The sequence below is a fragment of the Rhipicephalus microplus genome, chromosome 4 (genome assembly GCF_043290135.1).
Source record: "Rhipicephalus microplus isolate Deutch F79 chromosome 4, USDA_Rmic, whole genome shotgun sequence".
Taxonomy (NCBI): Eukaryota; Metazoa; Arthropoda; class Arachnida; order Ixodida; family Ixodidae; genus Rhipicephalus; species Rhipicephalus microplus.
This window is the reverse complement of record NC_134703.1, coordinates 166977624-166996701: the sequence shown is the minus strand read 5'-3', so window position 1 is coordinate 166996701 and position 19078 is coordinate 166977624. Positions and strand designations below refer to the sequence as shown.

The 19078-nt window shown below is 47.2% G+C and overlaps 1 protein-coding gene and 1 long non-coding RNA gene across 3 annotated transcripts in view; one reads left to right on the top strand and one right to left on the bottom strand.

Moving 5' to 3' along the window:
- The window catches only part of LOC142814677 (uncharacterized), a 15932-nt gene extending 14793 nt beyond the window's left edge, over window positions 1-1139 (top strand). The window contains exon 3 of the long non-coding RNA XR_012895021.1: window positions 935-1139. This is a non-coding gene — a long non-coding RNA (uncharacterized LOC142814677). The remainder of the gene's footprint in view (window positions 1-934) is intronic.
- LOC119172454 (uncharacterized) overlaps window positions 430-19078 on the bottom strand; it is a 184764-nt gene continuing 166115 nt past the window's right edge. For both annotated transcript variants that reach the window (XM_075893835.1, XM_075893834.1), the window contains one exon: window positions 430-1091. In XM_075893835.1, the coding sequence (XP_075749950.1) occupies window positions 888-1091 (204 nt within the window). In that variant the 3' untranslated portion in view covers window positions 430-887. The remainder of the gene's footprint in view (window positions 1092-19078) is intronic.

Here is a 19078-nt window from a genome sequence, read left to right as displayed (position 1 = left end):
GTGCCCATTCGTGCAGGCCTGTGTTCACCCGCCTCTGAGGAGGAAAAGCTGCGGATTTCTGATGTCGTATCTCAATATGAGAGTAAATACTACCCGTATCATTTACGCAAGAGAGTCGTCCAAGGTTGCTTCCGTTCCAACCATAACTACTTTGTTCCTTTGTTAATATGAATTACAGGCGTACTTCGCATTGAAAGGTCCACGTCGCAGATTAGAATATCACGCTTGTCTGAGCAGTGATGTCAGAACCTGCTGAAGTTTAAATTGTCAGGATGCTCAACAAGCTACACCAACACGTGTATGAATAGGAAACTCATCTACAGACCGAGGTTTCACGGGTAAGCATGTTGGTTATCACACAGTATCCGATATGCAGCGCATGCAGAACCAGGCAGAGCAGAAGACACATTACACAAAAACAACGCTAACTTTCAACAATGCAGTTTATTCCGAGAAGCAAGGTACATTGCATATACCCTAACACTGTGCGTAACAATCCATGTTCTGAAACCAGAAATCGTGTATCTAAAACAACGTAATGTGACACTCAAATATTCTCTTTCTTTCACTTATAATGATAAAGATGGTTTACTAACATATACCAGAATTGGCAATGACAATTCTATAACGAGCCTTGCGATTTCGGCTATGCTCGTGTGATTAATCTGCCTTGTTGAAAGTTCGTGATGTGTTTCTGTAGTGTCTCCTGTTCTGTCCCGTCCCAGATGCGCTTTACATAGCATATCATTTACAGAGTTCTCACTCAAGACACTAGACGTCAGCGAAATGGACGAAATACAGTTGACTATATAGAGTATCTATGTAACTTCTCCCGGAGAGGGACTCTGTGGGTGGAGGACAAGTTATATTTTGTTTGCGTTGTAGCTTCAGTGCGCGTGGAAATGTGGGACCCGTATTGTGCCGGCGTACCCAGGAGATGTAGCTGAGCAGTCCGGCAGCAGCAACGACAGCGAGCAGCGGTAACGTGGCGGCCGCAAGCAGCGCGCTGACCGCGCAACAGTGCGGCGCTGGACCTTGGACCGTGGCTGACTCGGAAGGAGCCGTTGGGCCGAGGACGGCTGTTCGATCACCTACAATGAAAAAGATATACATAAAATAAAACTGAGAGACCGGCCTGAGGCAGAGTCGCGATTGTGGAAGCTGCATGGAATGCGAGACAAAAAAGCTCTCTATGGTGCAACATTGGCGCAATTCGGCGGGAGAAGGGGAGGGCGGAGAGACTGCAGCTCTCCTAGATCCCAAAAATATTTTGCAATTTTGCATGTGTGTATTCATTACAATGTATATACACACACACCCAAATGTATACGCACACGAACATAAAGAGTCGTCGAACCTCTGCCCCCGAAAGAAGTTTCTGGCAACACCCTTGTGCAACTAATGTAGTCATTTTCGTAACGATTCTGCACATTATCACTGCTCCAGGTGGTTATAAGGTGGTGATCCAACTGCGCCGCCATAAAGATCCGCTATCGCACAAGTTAAAAAAGATCCACGCATAATCTACTTTGGGAGTTGACTACTAATGCGCAAGTGCTGAGTTTTATTCTATAGGCTGCGGCGATCCCTCGAACACTTTTTTCGGGCGGCATCGGCAAGATGTCTTTCCAGGGGCGAGTCCAGTGAAATCAGTATAGGCAAAAGCTGGCTTAACTTTCGCTGGCAAGGCATTGTGAGAGCTTACACTCCAGAATCCTTGGAATTTTTTTTAAACCTCTATGGCCACGTTATAGGCACCCTATCTGTGCCAAGAAAATTTGGTTTATGTATTTCTTTATGGCCATTGGCAAACGCAAGCTTTCCTATTAAGAAAGAGGGAAGAGGTGGGCAAACTTTTATCGCAGCATCCCACCCCATTCTTATTGTACGTCGAATTCAGACGATTAATAACAGATAAATAGAAGAAAATGAAGTGATGTCGTGCTTCTCAAAATATCGTTTAGTAGTGTTTCCGCCGCCACCCTCGCCTTCCGTGAGTAAAGGTGAGAAGTAAAGTGTTCTTGCAATGCAAAACCAGGGGCATTCAGAAGTAAAGTGTTCTTGCAATGCAAAACCAGGGGCATTCCGTCTACATTATCATGAAAAGCCAGCGTGATCGTAACAGAGCGTGCATAAGAAACAACATAGTGATATTAGCGCGACAAAAGACGTACACGTGTGAGAGACAGACAGGCGCCTGGCGCATACCCCCGCCACCTTTGTGCGGACGCCCGTGTTCACGATGCTTAAAAGAACACTAAAGAGCAAAACGACCTTAGCATTACTAAAGTGCAATTCCACAATTCCGACAACACCACTCTTACCGCGACACGATGCTTTGTAAGCGCACGAAAAGAAAATGCGAGTGGCGACGCCACCGTAAGAATGATTGGTAGGTGGGGTTTAACGTCCCAAAACCACCATATGATTATGAGAGACACCGTAGTGGAGGGCTCCGGAAGTTTCGACCACCTGAGGTTCTTTAACGTGCACACAAATCTGAGCACACGGGCCTACAACATTCCCGCCTCCATCGGAAATGCAGCCGCCGCAGCCGGGATTCGATCCAGCGACCTGCGGGTCAGCAGCCGAGTACCTTAGCCACTAGACCACCGCGGCGGGGCTCCTGAAGTTCAGTACGTTAAGTAACTGATCCCTCTGAAGACAATTCACTTCCTTTTTTTTGCGCATTATGAACTACATAGGCGCCAGAAGACACCGTGAAAATCTATGACATCATGATGATTGGTGCGAGTTTTCAAGGAGGCATCGCTACCCACGTTTTCTTTTTGCATGTTTTCTCGCCAACCACGCGTCTTCTCACGGCGAGCGTGTCGATTTTCAGAGGTGCCCTTTTGGGTCGGAAGCTAGCATTTGGCAGCGTGAGGGCGTTGGTCCCGCGTTCGATCCCCGGACCAGGGTGAGTACGAACTTCTTTGTGGCTTCATGCTAAAAACTGGCGCCATTGTCAATTTTAATTTCTTATATATCATGAAACGTGAAATAGCACTCTTTTCTGTTATTGTATCTTTGCTTCCGTAGTTGCACTGTAATTACTTTTAAGTTGCACTGTTCGTATATTCAGGTATTTCTTATATAGACACGCATTCCTGGAGCATTTTGCAACGCCACCGTCACGATCAGCATCACTGTGAGCTTCCGCGTAAAGTTTCATGGCGTAACATCACTCCGTGGCGTGAAAGCGCGCGAGTACTGCCTACTGGCGCAGCTCGAAGACTCCGGCAGTCTCCCAATCCCACAGGAGGATGGTGCGCTCTTCCAGCAGTGAATGCGTGCTTCGAGCAGCTTGTCGCGTGCACCCTACCTCAGGCACTGCGCCGTTCTTTCTACCGGGCTGCATAATTAGGTGTTCATAATGAAATAATTGGAAGCGCAAACTAACGGGACACAAGAGAAGAGACAAACAAGCGCAGAGATGAGAAAGGGAAACAACTGGGGAGAAGGTTCCACCTTGATCAGGTGTCGTCCAGAAACGATATTTCACAATCTAACAGTGATATAGACGGTGAACTAACACAACTATCGATAATGTTTTTAATAAAAAAGGCTTCCACAATCTCTCTAGTTTTCGTGTCATGATGGCTGTACAGAATAGACGTGCGCGAAAAATCGGGTACGCAGCCACACTTTTTGCAATGGGCGGATAAATGTAATCCCGGGGCTGATTTCAGCGCGTTGTAGTGTTCTCGCAGGCAAATATTCAAGCAGCGCCCAGTCTGCCCAATGTATAACCTGCCGCAAGACATTGGGATACAATAAACGACATTAGATCGACATTTGGTGAAGGAATTGACATGCTTGACACCACAACCTTTCTTCAAAAGACCTGCTTTCTCTTCTCTTGTGTCCCGTTGGTTTGCGCTTCCAATTATTCCGTTATGAATTTGTACCAACTAGCCCACCTGTCAACCCTACTATAATTAGGTGTCTTTTTTCTCTTCTAACCACACCACCACCACCACCCTACCTTGACAAGGAATCAGCAGACTGCTAATGCGTGCTGGCTCCCGCCGCTGGGTTTGCGATGAATCAATACGCCGCTTCGCTCATTGCAGCGGCCACTCTCCCCGTCAGCGTTTTGCTGAGATGCGGCAGGTCGAATGGTGAAGGAATCAGCTGCTAGCATAACTTCCCAATTCGTTCACGTTGAAATTGCTTCGTCCTTGCGGCTAAACTCTGACTATTCTCGATCATGTGAGTTGTTGACGAACGCGCAGCAAACCGATCTTTTTAATGCATTTGACTGCGTCACGGGTTACTGCATTAAAGAAACCATTATTGTAGAGAACACATATTGCACAGAATCACAGAGGGTGACCGCTAGGCGTCAACTGGACTTTACTCGATATAAACGACACACATGTAAATTTTTTACAGCGCACACGTGCAGGGAGTGCAGCCAAGCCATCGTTTATCAAAGGCATGTGCGGGGCGGAAAAGATAGGTGGTGGTAATTTTTGCGACAATTGTTAGGGACGTAGCACCACGTGTGCGCAATCAAATATATACATGCGTCATATCTCCATGTCGATCATAGTTCAGCTGTAGTCTAGCGGTTGTCCTGCGTGGTTTTATGTAGTCTACCGAGTGTGCTTGCTGGAATATAGTAGAATGTATTCAGTCATATTTCTTCAGTATTGCTCGATCCAACAATGAGTGATTTTCAAAGGGGAAATGTAAATGGCACATCTGTTTGACATTGCGGCCTGCGTTTGCACGCAACTCTACAAAAAGAAAAGAAGAACAACGAAGAAAGAAGAAGTAAACGGGACCTCATTTAAGCGAGCGATGGCACACATCACCTAATTTGGGACGTCATCGTAACGTCACCAACCGTCGTCGTCGATCAGTCAATGATGAGCCTATTACGGAGGCAGTGCGACCCCATGTGAGCTACAGAAAGCTTTAGGATACAGCTGCACGCGCTTCACATGCGAGTTTTTCCACGTCCGTCAAATATTTATGCGCTGCGCCGGTGCAGTCATGTTGCAGGTACAACTATACGCCAGAGTGAATTGCACGCTCTGCAAACAATTGAGGAGCCGCATGACCAGGATATAGAGACATTAGAATTACTGCACGTGCTCTTTACGGGAGCACATGCAGTGACTGTATGTCCCCCCCCCCCCCCCCTACTGTACCCTGGAGTAGGTATATGTGTCCACGCTACCTGCGCAGGCATGCACGGGGACAGTTGGGGTATGCCACCATAGTTTTGCCGCGGCGAAGCCCCCTACGCGGGGCACGTCAGCTGCGCCGGCGGCGTATTTGGAATTGCTGGCCCTGCATCGCACGAAAGAGGAAAAAGAAAGAGTGCGAGGAGGACGCCAGTGCCAGCCTCAGGATTTCTCTGGTGGTGACGTGCTGGTGACGCGCACACTGGTGACGCAGCGACACCGACTAAACTTGCACACCTGCACCTCATTTTCAGCCATGCTCCCCGCTCTGCCATAGACCCTCTCCGGCTAAACGGCGCAGCCTCCGCAATAATCCGTGGAAACGAGGGACGGGGTCTGGGTTACACAATAAGGTAGCGAAGAAAAGACTTCAGTTGGGTGCTCGAGCTGCCTATTCAGACGCCGCGGAAGCCTCGGAGGGTGCATTGTCAACTCCCCCAAGATTGCCCCCTTCGTGGTAATTTGAAGCAAAGACATAGAACGAATTTTCGCTGAGCCGCCGATCTCCCGAAGACACGCTGGTAGTCACTGTCGTCGTCGCTGAGTCAAAGAAACACAGAGAAGTGTTTACGGCTGTTCCATCGTGCCGAAGCACCCTCGCCCCTTCGGTGTCTTGGATGGATCGCTACCATGCGGCGAGGGCGCGAGCGAGTAAATTTCGATAAGATGGCGATAGCACGGTCATGGTTTCAATGAGCGAAGATGTTCCGACTGTCAACGTAAAGTGCCTCCGCGACGCCTTGAGCACAGACAGCAGCAATGCAACCTAATACGACGTGGATCATCGTATCAGTTGCCTTGCTGTAGCTGGCAAGCCACTCGTGCGCATCCGTCCGGGCAGAGGTCGACCAGTGGGCACTTCACTTCAGATGGGCCGGCCGAACTGGCGTCTATTTCGCACGTAAATGTGCGCGAGGCTTCCATGTCATTCGGAACTGCGTCGTTGACCGAAACACGCTTCACGTTTGATGTGTTGGCGTCTAATTCAAACGTGAGCGTCTGGGCGTCTGCTATGGCAGTCATAATCGCATTTCTGCAAAGGCAGTTGGAGCTGGTATGGTGTGTGATGAATGTGATTGAACGTTAGATAATAATTTTGAATTCGCACATGAGCGTAGACCATGCCAGCAGTGGCAAGTATGATGTGGTGGTTGATTGAATAAAACAAAACAAAAAGTCACTCTTCTACAACTTTTGCGGGTAGCACGGTTCGGCTCAGCTCTTACAGGAAGAGGGAAAGAGGGATGCAGAAAGGCAGATGGGAAAGGTAGAGAAAGAGTGTGGCGGCCGGTTGTGGGTGCTTCCCTACGATGGAACAGCCGGCAAAACTCCACACATTCCATTGCGGGCACGTGCGTGCGTCACCAGCACGTCATCTACAGGCGTGCACGTTATAGCACGAGAACAGAACGATGACAAAGGGACAAGCGCTCGTCTACTTCTTGTTCCTTTGTCGTCGTTCTATTCTCGCGCTATAACTATCATCTTCGCTGGTAACCTCAGAAGAGCTCGCACAGCTTGATTGCCCGTCGGAAGGCATCGCCAGCTCACTTTCCACCCGACAATAGAATCACGTGCGCTATGGAGGCATACGCGTAGTGTATTTTATGACGTCATCGCCTACCCAGCAAAAAGCAGCTCCCTATTTCAGTTTCGGTTTTGACACATCGTTTATTGCTTATTTAAAATGATTGGCTCCTCAGCAAAATGAATCATCCTAGCTGTTACAGGAGTGTTGACACTATTTTAAAACGGCATCTTAGAATGGTCAAAAATACACCGAAGTTCCTCTTTTAAGTGAACGGTTTGTGTCACAGGCCTTGTATTTTAAAATGCAAGGTTCACGGCAGGCTTTTGACAATGATGGGAGTTGACTGCCACTTGAATCCCCAGAACTGACTACTTACCGTTGTCACCCCTAGAAACACCTGTACAATAAGCAGATCATTGTGGGAAGCGCGTCCTCGCTTCTCCTTTTGCATCCGTGGGAGGAAGGAAAGGCTGCAGCGAGACTTCACCCCGACCCCTACGGGGAACCACGAACAAGCCCAACGCCTGAGCATCTGAAATTGACTATCCTATAGCTTACGAAATTCACCCGGGACATTAACTGCGGCTGTTTCTGCTCGTTTTTCGAGATGACAAAGAAGCTGCATGCTGATGTAGACACGAGTTGCTATCGTCTGTCTTGCCAGTTGCCACATCTTTTTTAATGTTACAGCCACTGTATCAGTGTCCACCTTGTAGCATAGCAGTTCCACCTATGTATTTAAGTCTATAATAAAGAACGAAGATTCTCAGGAAGAGACACGTCAGAAATCTCCCCTTTCTCAACATTCTAGTGACGCTAGTTTCTCCCTGAACAGGGTCAATGACCGAGTACATTGACTGTGTGTAGGCTCCCCAGAGCATTGACTGTGTGTAGACCTTGTTTCTCACACTCCTTAGCTGGCCGCAGATCATCCGAGTTGGCATTGGCTGCCATGCGAGCCCTCACTAACCCGATGGTTTTCGGTTGAGTTCACGTAGCCCTCCCCCCCTCCCCCCCACCCTTAAAAAAAAATCTCGGACCAGCAGATTTGCGCACGGGCACTAGTTTACCAAAGGAGCCCTCGCTTTTCCGAAGGGAAAGCGAATCCCATTATCCAAAGGGCCAGCGACGCACCCTGGACACAATCTAGGGTGCACCTTGTAGTCGCGACAATGTGGCGGTACATTATATTACGGCCGAGTTTTTTTCAGTCTCATTTATCATCAGTTTCAAATAATTTGGTTTGTAAAATTCAATGAATACAAAGACCTTGCTGGGTGTTGCAGCACACAATAGCATTGGACAGAGATATGAAGGTCAACCAACCTTCCAGTGTGTCCTAATGAGGGCACGTATAAACGAATGGTAAGAAGTAACTTTTCTCATAATTTCTTTTTTGGCAGTCAGAGCACCATGCAGCAGCCTGCCATCCTTTTACAAAATGTGCTTGCTGTTATCGCATCTACTCCCTCTTACGTACCCGCTCGATACAGTTCTAAAAAAAATAAGTCATGCCATTTATATGGGAGGCCAGCGCTGGATAGGTGGCGCACCAAAAAAGAGCACCTGGCGGAGAGTCGCGACACAACTCAGCTGCTAGTGTCCAGACGACAGGCCGCAGTGTACCACTCTGAAAACACGCGCATGCGCCGCTGCCGTACTTCATTTTTGAACCAACAGCTAGAAAATCTATTGCGCTAGTAATAGTGCACTGTGGTTTAGAAAAATAACTTGGTCCGAAGGCTACTCTCACATAAAAAGCACTAAAAAACAGAGAAGCCTTGCAAAGTAGACTGTGTCTATACATATGGTGTCAAAGAAACAGGGCTGTGCCGTGATGGCAACTCCCTCGTCCTCAATTTCTGGTTGCGCACTGGTTTTGGGGCTAACGCTAGTGCTGGCTAACATGCCCCCATTGATAAGTCCGTGCTACGACAAAACCACGCTGCCAACATCTGCAGTAAAACAAAACAAAAGCAGAGCCACGTAATGCAACAATTTCAACCCAAGAGGAAACAATTGACAGATGCAAGCACAACATATCATACAGTAGCAGTTGAAAGTGCTTGTGTGTGCTATACTTATCTCTTCTTGCAGTCCTGTTTTCGTGTTGTGCTGCATTGTTCGTGTCATGAGATGACCAAACAATAGGTGCAGTGTATCCAATGTTGCTGATACTGGAAAAAAAAACACAAAAGACAAGCAAGTTTCTGCATGGCTTCATGTGTTTATTGCTGGCACATTGTTGAACCACACTTGACATTGACAAGTAGAGGTAACAAATTTCCTCTATAGTACTGCATGAGTGAAACACATGCTGCAAACTGATCAATAGGATGCAATCGAAAAGTCAATATCCATTAGCAATGACAGCAAAAACATGCTATGTCTTTCAAACGAGAAGTATTTTTTTGGCGTACCAAAGGCACTTCGGGTATGTCTATATATCTGTTTATGTGTTCATGCACTTGTGGCCATCTCATTTATTTTGTATATACTACCAAAACTTCCATGGCATAATATTTTACACGGCAAGCATGAATATCAGGTTGTCACATTACTAATATGACATGCTTGTTATGTATGTCTCAATACAAATGACAGGGTGCCTTTATGTCACTTGATACACAGGCCATGTATATTATCACAAGGTTGACACAATGCATGTCACGAAGTCATCTCAATTGCTTCAGAACATATTGTCGCGGTAGAGCGCGAACTAAAGGCAGATAAACATTGACAAAGCGACTCTCAGCAGCCGAACAGCAAGATCACCTTCTTTGTCTTCGATCAGCCTGAGTTCCACTACGTGGTGTCCGCCAAATGCCCTTATCGTCGTTTTTGTCCACCAGTACACACGCGTCATTTACTCCCCTCTTAATGAGCATCGCCCCAATGCTAAACCAGTAGTGCAGTTTTTTTTGTTTTGTTTTTTTAAAAGAAGTGCCTTGCGCAGTCACTACCTTTCATAAGGCTTCATGCGTACAACGTGAACGAGTTCAGGATGGTGCTGGCGAAGCCTCGTACTACACAAACTGTCGGGGATGACCTCGTAACATCGCTCAGTCGTCGCAATACTAGGTATGGCCCAAAATATCTCCTTAGGAGCTTTTCAGGGAGTCCTCGTTTCCGTATGGGCGTCCAAACCCATACTCTGTCGCTGCTCTGGTAAACGACTGTTCTGCGACGAGAATTGTCGCGGCTTGCGTCGTACTCTTGTTCCTGGATTCGCAAGCGTGCTAGTGTCCTTGCTTCTTCCGCTCGTTCTCGGCGTCCGGTTCGATGTCGTCGCATTCGTGCGCTAGCATCACATCTAACATGGTTCGTACTTCCCTTCCGTGAATTAGGCTGAACGGGGTCACCCGGGTTGTTTCTTGCTTGGCCATGTTGTATGCAAAAGTGATATATGGCAAGATTTCGTCGCAATTTTTGTGTTCGACGTCTACGTACATTGAAAGCATGTCTTCAATTGTTTTGTTCAGACGCTCTGTAAGCCCGTTCGTTTGCGGGTGGTCGGCGGTGGTCTTATGATGGGTTGCTCCACTCAGCACGAGGACTTGATCCAAAAGAGCTGCCGTAAATGCGGTTCCTCTGTCTGTGATTACGATGCTTGGTGCACCATGCCGCAGGACATTTTCGATGAAAAATTGTGCCACCTCCGCTGCTGTACATCTCTGGATAGCCTTTCTTTCAGCATAACGGGTAAGGTAATCAGTAGCGACAATAACCCAGCGGTTCCCAGCAGTAGAAGTAGGAAGTTGGGCCAAAATAACCATGCCAATCTGGTCGAATGAAGCTCTTGGGAGCTGCACGGGCTGCAGGAGGCCAGCTGGTTTAGTCGGCAGTGACTTCCGTAGCTGGCAGTCGAGGCAAGTACGAACGTGGTGTTTTACGGCTGTGGTCAGTCTTGGCCAGAAGTAGCGCTGCCGTACTCTGGCCAACATTCTCGTGTAACATAAGTGGCCTGAAGTCACCTCATTGTGGCATGCTTCGAGTACTTCGGAGCGAAGGGCTGCTGGGATGACGAGCAAATACGCAGATCCTGTTGGAGAGAAGTACTCCGCCCCGTAAACAAAATGATGACAGCGCTCTTACGAAAACAGTTGGTGCCTTCCGAGATCTTCCGTTCTGGTAATTATTTAGGGCAAGCAACTCAGGGTCACCACGTTGTTGCTGCGCAATAGCGGTCGAGTCAAGCACACTGAGAAATGCTGTTTCCTCCTCATCGGATAGAGTTGCCGATTCAATGGGTGAGCGGGATAGATAGTCTGCGTCTATGTGGCGGTTCTCTGGCTTGTGTACAACCATCGTGTCGTACTCCTGCAGCCTGAGACTCCAAAGCGCTAATCTCCCGGTAGGATCTTTAAGATTTGTCAACCAACACAGTGAATGGTGGTCGCTGATGACTTTGAAAGGGCGGCCGTATAAATACGGGCGAAATTTTGTGACCACCCATACCACGGCGTGGCATTCCTTCTCAGTCGTGGAGAAATTAGTCTCGGCGTGTGTTAGTGTTCGGCTTGCATAGGCGATTACTCTTTCTGTGCCCTCTTGCAGCTGCACAAGCACAGCTCCCAAACCAACATTGCTGGCATCAGTGTGTGGCATCGTTGGGGCTTTCTCATCAAAGTGGGCAAGCACTGGAGGCGTCTGTAGTCGCTGGTGGAGGTTCTTGAAAGCATCTTCCTCTTCGTTGCTCCATTGGAAAGCAACGTCTTCTCTCGTGAGGCGGGTTAACGGTGATGCAATGCGTGTGTAGTCCCCGATGAATCGCCTATAATACGCACATAGTCCAAGAAATCATCGGACAGCCTTCTTATCAGTCGGCACAAGGAACTGTGCAACAGCTGCGATCTTTTCAGGATCAGGACGAACGCCTGCGTGACTGACAACGTGGCCAAGAAATTGCAGGTTTTCATAGCAAAAGTGGCACTTTTCAGGCTTCAACGTCAAGCCCGCGAACCGCATGCCTTGTAAAACTGCCTTAAGTCTTTTAAGATGTTGGTCAAATGTTGCGGCAAAAACTATGACATCATCAAGGTAGACAAAGCAGGTTTTTCACTTCAACCTAGAAAGTGCGGTATCCATGAGTCTTTGAAAGGTAGCAGGCGCTGAGCATAAACCGAAGGGCGAGACTTTAAATTCATATAAGCCATCTGGTGTCACAAAAGCAGTCTTCTCGCAGTCTCTTGGGTCTACCTTGATTTGCCAATACCCACTCCTTAAGTCCATCGATGAAAAGTAACAAGCATGTCGAAGTCTGTCGAGAGAGTCATCTATACGAGGAAGTGGATGCACATCTCTCTTTGTCACCTGATTGAGTTTTCGGCAATCTACACAGAAGCGCAGGATGCCGTCTTTTTTTTTAACGAGTACTACAGGTGACGCCCATGGGCTTTTTGAGGGCTGAATGACGTCATCTTCTAGCATTTTGTCGACTTGCTCTTGTATCACTTCGCATTCCTTTGGAGTCACGCATAGTCGTTTTGGAGAATTGGCCTTGCCATGTCCTCGGTAATTATTCGATGCTTGGTTAGAGGCGTGCGGCCAACTCTTGATGTTGTCGAAAAGCAGTCTTTGAATTCGGCCAGTAGCTCAAGAAGCCTCTTTCGCTCGTGCTTAGGCAAAGTAGTGCTAACATCGAGAACTGGTGTTGAATCAAGTTTTGGCGCCTTGTCGACTATTGCCAAGCAGCCTTCTGCGTCTGTGATATCGTCGAAGTAAGCGACGACCATGCCTTTTGGAAGATGCCGGCGCTCATCACTAAAATTTGTCAGAAGCAAGTCCGTGCGTTCAGCGGCGACACTGACGATACCTCTTGTGACGGAAATGCCGTGTGTGAGGAGGAGCGAGCTTATTCGGTCTGCTACTCCTTTGCCATCAAACTGGACAGCGGCTGCCACAGAAACAAGCATGGATGACTGAAGAGGGAGAACTACATCGTCATCAGTTAGACGCAATTGTTTTGGTCGCGCCTGTGTACAATCAGGTGCGCCCGAACTGTTGCGGAACGTAATCAAACTGTCTGGAATATTGATGATGGCGCCGTACTCTCGTAAGAAGTCCATACCAATAATTAGATCCTTGCAGCATGCGGCGAGAACGACGCAACGAAGGAAGTATCTCCTATGTCAATTCTCGCTGTGCATCTTCCAGAGGGCATCAATAACTGACCACCTGCCGTCCTTATTTGAGGGCCTGTCCACGGTGTCTTCAGTTTCTTGAGGCGGATGGCGAGGTCCTGACTGATAATAGGAAAGTCGGCACCGGTGTCGACTAAGGCTGTTACTTTCTGGCCATCAAGAAAAACACTAAGGTCAGCGGTTACAATGTCGTCGCTCTCACGTCTTGTAAGATTTACAGCGTCGTGTAATGGGGGCTTTTCATCGCCATCTTCATGGCCTGCTACCTTACTCTCGGAGGTCGCCGCCCTCAGTTTCCGCGGCGCGGGCTGGGTGACCTTCTTGCGTTAAGATCCGGGGAGGTACGTCGGTGTGACGAAGGTGAATGAGCGAAAGAAGGAGAGCTGGATTAACGTCCCAAACCTGGGTGGCAGGTAGGTATTGCCTTCTCGTCAGAAGTACGGTAGTTGTAAAAGTTAGAACGGGCTCCATGGAAAGAGGCGTCCTCCCGGCGTGGTATGTATTCTTCGTTCGCACGTCAATCGTCAGACCATGTTCGAAGAGGGTGGAACGAATCACTGCGGTGCCAGCAATGACGGGCAATATGACCTGCACTTCCTCAGTTAAAGCATAGTGGACGTTGATTGATTGTGCACCATGTGTCTGTTCTTCGAAGTGGTGAACGTCTGAGCCTCCCTTCTTGCGACGATGTCCATGGTGCTGCTGTGGACGCCTGGTGGTACGTCGGTTGGCTTGGCGTTCGGCTCAGAATCTGCTCTTGCGGCGGTGACCAAGGCGCCGTCGGCACTGGGTGGTATGGCGGCAATGTACCAGGTGGTGAACGTCGCAGAGCTTCGGCGTAGCTCATGGGACGGTGCTCGTCATCAGGGCCAGCGGTAGAAAATGCGTGGCGAATTTCGTCGCGTACCAGTTCAGCGACGGACGCAACGGGGGTTTGAGCAACTGGAGTCCGGAACTTTTGCAGTTCTTCGCAAACTATCTCCCTAATGAGGTCTCCCAAGGAGCTTTGATTCTCAGGTATGGCGGCAGCATTGATTGGGGCGCTGCTACACATTCGATGATACTGCCTGCATCGTTGATGGAGGGCCCGCTCAATAGTTGTAGCCTCCTTGATAAAGTCAACTACGGTACTAGGACGGTGGCGCAGTAGCCCAGCGAAAAGTTGCTCCTTAACGCCGTGCATGAGGTAGCTCAACTTTCTATCTTCACTCATGTTCAGGTCAGCGAAGAAAAAGACGAGTCATATCTTCAGCAAACATAGCAATGCTTTCATTGGGTTTTTGAACCCGTAGCTCCAACAGCTGCTGTGCACTGTTGCGTCGATCGACATTGGTGAACGTGTCGACAAGCTGCTGTCGGAAGTCGCCCCAAGTTAACAAACTGGCTTCTCTGTTCTCACCAAATTTTCGCAACGCCGTCAAGGTAGAAATAGGCGCGTGAGAGCTTTTCTTGTTCAGGCCATAGATTAGTCTTGGCAACACGCTCATAGTGCTCAAGCCAACATCTTTATGGGCGCCGCCACTAAAGTGATCGGGAACCACCGGTTGAAAAGATGATTACCTGTGAAGGCTGTGTCGGCAGGGAGCCTTGGGGCGTCGATTGCGGACTGGCGTTGGCCATTTGGAGAGGTAATCAGCGCCTGCGAGGTTCCATGGAAGGAGTGAACTCTGTAGTGAGGCCTATCAGCCGCCGACTGAACCGGTGCACGGGAGTTGCAATGGGTGACAATGCGTCCCAGCTAGATGAACGGCTCCCAGTGGGAGTGTGGAGCATTAGGTGTATTTTGCAAATTTTGCATTTGCTTCCTTTTGTTCATGCTTGCTTTGTAGGTTGCAATGCAGATGCTACCCAACAATGGTGCCGATCAACAGAAGAATGGGAGTCTGAGAGCAGTGCTCTAGAACTCCAATTATTGTCCCCTATTCTTTGCCTAGCTTCACTATCAGTTGGATACATTAGGTTGCGTCAAAGAAACAAGCCCCATGTTGAACTCCTCTGATATCAATGTAGACATCACATTAGCCGAGATATTTCAACATGTATGACATAACAAAAACGTATTACATACAACCCATGGGAAGTGCCACGCTTATTCATAGAGAACCAGCACTAGTAGGCTACATGTCTGCTAATGTTGTTTCAAGTACAGCATAAGGTACATGCATGCATAACAAATGTACAGGAATTAATTGCATGCCATGACATTGACAGCATGATATAACATCAGTGGCATTACATGAATGGCATAATTCCAAATGTTTTGTTGTAGTCATTTTCTCGACATAACACACAAAAAGCAACTCGACATACTATGTACTATGTACATGTACCACATTTACTCACACAGAACCATCACTACTTGGCTAGGTCAGCTTGTGTTGTACAAGTACACCAGAATGATCATGCATGCATGAGAAACATATGCTACCCAATGGCACAAATTGCATGTCATGTACAGCACAATGTAAATAATGAATGATAAGAGGTCATCAAAACACGGAAGAAGAATAGTACACAGGACGAGCTCAAACTTCCGCACGTCTTTTTGCACAGCCCAGCAATAAGTGTTAAATATGCACCAACTAGCCCAAACGAAAGCATTACTCAATTTGACAACATGACATACGAAGTACATAAATCATACGACATCATGTGTAATAGCATGTAAAGCAATTACTTACATGAATCAAACACAAATAGGCCAACTGCTGATTGACAAGCAGTATAGCAAAGTAATGTAAAAGGCAGCAGGCTACTCATGTGCCTACTTCACATGAGTAGCCTGCTTCTCATGACATCTGTTCCCCCAGAGATTGTTCTCTCAGAGAAATCTGACATATTTTTTTTCCCTTTTGTGCTTCAGGCTTTCACCCAGCATCTAACATTTGCATACTCTTTTCAATAAATGGAATAATCGTAGATCTTACACTACATATTTCACAATGATCCTTAAACTTCGCACCTGAATCTTGCTGTTAGTAAAGCTTTTATGTGTTGTTTTAAACCCACAGTTCTTGTTCACCATGTGCACACGGTGCTCCATTTTGCACACGGTGCCACTTTTCCCTCGGTTTTGCGTAGAAAAAAGACGAATGCCTAATATGAAACAGTCTTTTAATGCTGTCGAGTGTGGTTTGATTGTGTGCCCTCAAACATCAAGCGCTGGGTACAAGCCCCCCGGAGTGGTAGTGGACCGAGACAAAACTCTTGAAAACAAGTGCCCAGCAGCGGACACTCCAGAAGCATGAAAGCCTCAAAGCACTCTTTAATGAGTGGCAAGTATGATATGAAATAAAAAGACAACATACTTGTTTTAAGCAAGACAAGAAAAAAAAAAGGTAATATGTGGAAAGTTCAACTAAAACAATACTATTCTAAAAAAAGGCAGTGCAATTTTGTGGTGTGGATATTTAATGAAACCCACGTCATAGAGTTGCCCTATGAAGCAGACTACCTCAACGCAACAATTCTTCAACTGGAAGGAATTCATTTTTTGTACTTGCTCTCATACACAGTTTATATTTACCAAAATAACTTTGTATCTGGCTGGTTCTTTTTTTTTTCAAACCCCTCAAAAACAGGTAACTTCACATCCAAGAACTTTAGACGAGAAAACTGAAGAAAGGCCTCACAGAATCGCCTGTGCCGTGCACTTCTCATACCTGCCAGGTCTCCCAATACAGTATACTCACGAATTTCGACCACTTTGTAGGATTGTATGACCTAGAAAGAAATCGCCCTGAAGTGCCTGCGTGTTTGTCCCAAAGCAGGTTCTAATTTGGCAACCAAGCACCAATGCACCCGCGCAGAGTGCAGATTGTCATCCACATCGTTGAACAGCTCGAATGCACGTAGTTGACCAAGCGCGCAAGCCTGCCAGTACTTCGCTGAATATGTGAATGCAGTGCCACCACTTCATGAGCTGTGAGGCACATGGCAGGTGTGGCGGTGACAGTGTTGGATTTTGCTCGCTTAATTTTCCATGCTGGTGTCCCTGAGTGATAGCACTGACACTGCTGACACACCAACATGTGGTTTTTCCTTCGAGTATATTCTTGTGTTGTAAGCACTGCTAGGGTGGCTAGCACTGTGTCGCATTGCTGTCAGCCATGGCAGTCAGCAAAGAGTGAAAAAAAAATATCATTATGTGTTCTTGAGGCTGTATACAGCAGAGTTACTTGTGGGGAATACTGCACATACACACTAGATTTGGAAAATGGAATAACCAGTCTTTTAAAGGATATCTATAAAAGTAACAAGGTAGTTCTAAAATGAGAAAGACTTGTATCTGAACCTATAGAGGTACAACACGGGCTTCCACAGAAATGTCTCTTGTAACCTTTGTTATTTATGCTGTATCCACAAGGACTAGAAGCCAAATTAGCGGAAAGTCGACCCGGCTTCAGCCTCTCTTTTCCCAAGCAAGAAAAACAGCCAGCTACAACCAGGCATCAAATACGATGTGGATCATCGACAGCAACACCAGAAATCCAAAGAGGCAAGTTCGCATGTTGTTTCTTTCCGTTCCAAGGCGCGAAAAGCCAAGTCTAACGAGATTTGATGATATAGACTATAATTGTGAAGCCACACTTTATCCGCCCTTCCCAAAATGTCTTCTGCTCTCAGCGCGCTTTTCTACTGAACCGAGATTAATGCACTGAACAATCATCACCGGCATTGATGTATGCAGATGATATAGTATTGATGGTTGACAACAAGGAAGATCTCCAGGAATTGATAGACATCTGCGGTGATGAGAGAAATAGGTTAAATTTGAAGTCCAGTAGGAAAAAAATTATCATAATATTTAATGATAACAAAGGCAGTGAGCATAAGATACAGGAAGTCACGCTAGAGATAGTGGATAAATACAAATATCTGGGCATATAGATAAGCAATGGGGCTGAGTACCTGAGGGAGCATGAAAGATATGTAATGACTAAGGGCAACAGGAAGGCAGCTGTAATAAAAAATAGGGCACTGTGGAACTACAATAGGTATGACGTTGTGAGAGGAATATGGAAAGATGTCATCGTCCCGGGCTTGATGTCTTGTGCATGAAATCAGAGGTTCAAGCAAGATTATAAATTCAACAACGTGGCATAGGTAGACTTGCTTTGGGAGCACACAGGAATACCCCAAATCAGGGGGTACAGGGTGACATGGAATGGACATTGTTTGAGGGCAGGGAAGCTAGCAGCAAGATAGAATTTCGGGAGTGTTTGAAAAAATGGGAGAGGAGCGTTGGGCTAGGGAAGTTTTCAGCTACTTGTACTACTAAATGGAGGAAGTGAACTCGAAAATTGTCAACCAAATATTTGAACAACAGCAGAGTACCAAGCAAAAGGAAACATCGGTCAAAAGGAAACATCGGTTAAGAAGGTGAAGGAAACACAGAGGGACATGTGTAAAATTGGAATGCTTACGAAATCATCACTGGAGACCTACGGAACTTTCAAGCCCCAAACTGCAAAAGAAGCGATCTAACATGATTCTCGTGGTAGTTCTCTGCTGTTCAAGGCCAGAATGGGAGTATAGCAGACCAAGACACACTGAGCCAAATACAAAGGCACAGACACGTTATGTAGTGCGTGTGGAGAGGATGAAGAAACGGCTAAACATTTGGTAATGTTCTGTAAAGGGCTCCACCCTATAGCTTTTTTTGTGTTTTACTGCACGCCACGTGGTTACGAAACCTGCATTATTGCTGTGTGCCCTTTTGCACATTGAGACAACGTAAGAAGCAACCCGGCGTGTCGTTTCACGAGATCCCCGTGGAGAAAACACTGAGGAATCAATGGCTCAAAGTGATACCAATGAAAAATGCAGCCAAATTCAACCTCAAACATTTCTGCTGTCTGCAGTCTCCATTTCCTTAAAAGTCACTTCCGAGGAGACACCAAGAGGCACATGTTGAAGAAAGGCAGCGTGCCCAGCGTTTTTCCATTATATCCGTCCTACCTCCGGCCAATACCACTCAGGCCGCAGAGTGACACAAGCATCGCTAAACGCAAGCGCGAACCATCGCCGTTAAAGACAGCTACAGCTAGAGCGTATACTCGCGCTCCTGATTTAGAACTCTGTACAGAACCAAATGTTGCGGACAGTGCGACTGTGGATTGCTTGGATGCCTCTGCACCTAACACAGCAGCAGCAGAGGCCAGTGACTGCATGATGCGGCGTTTCCAGCATCACAAATGAGCTCT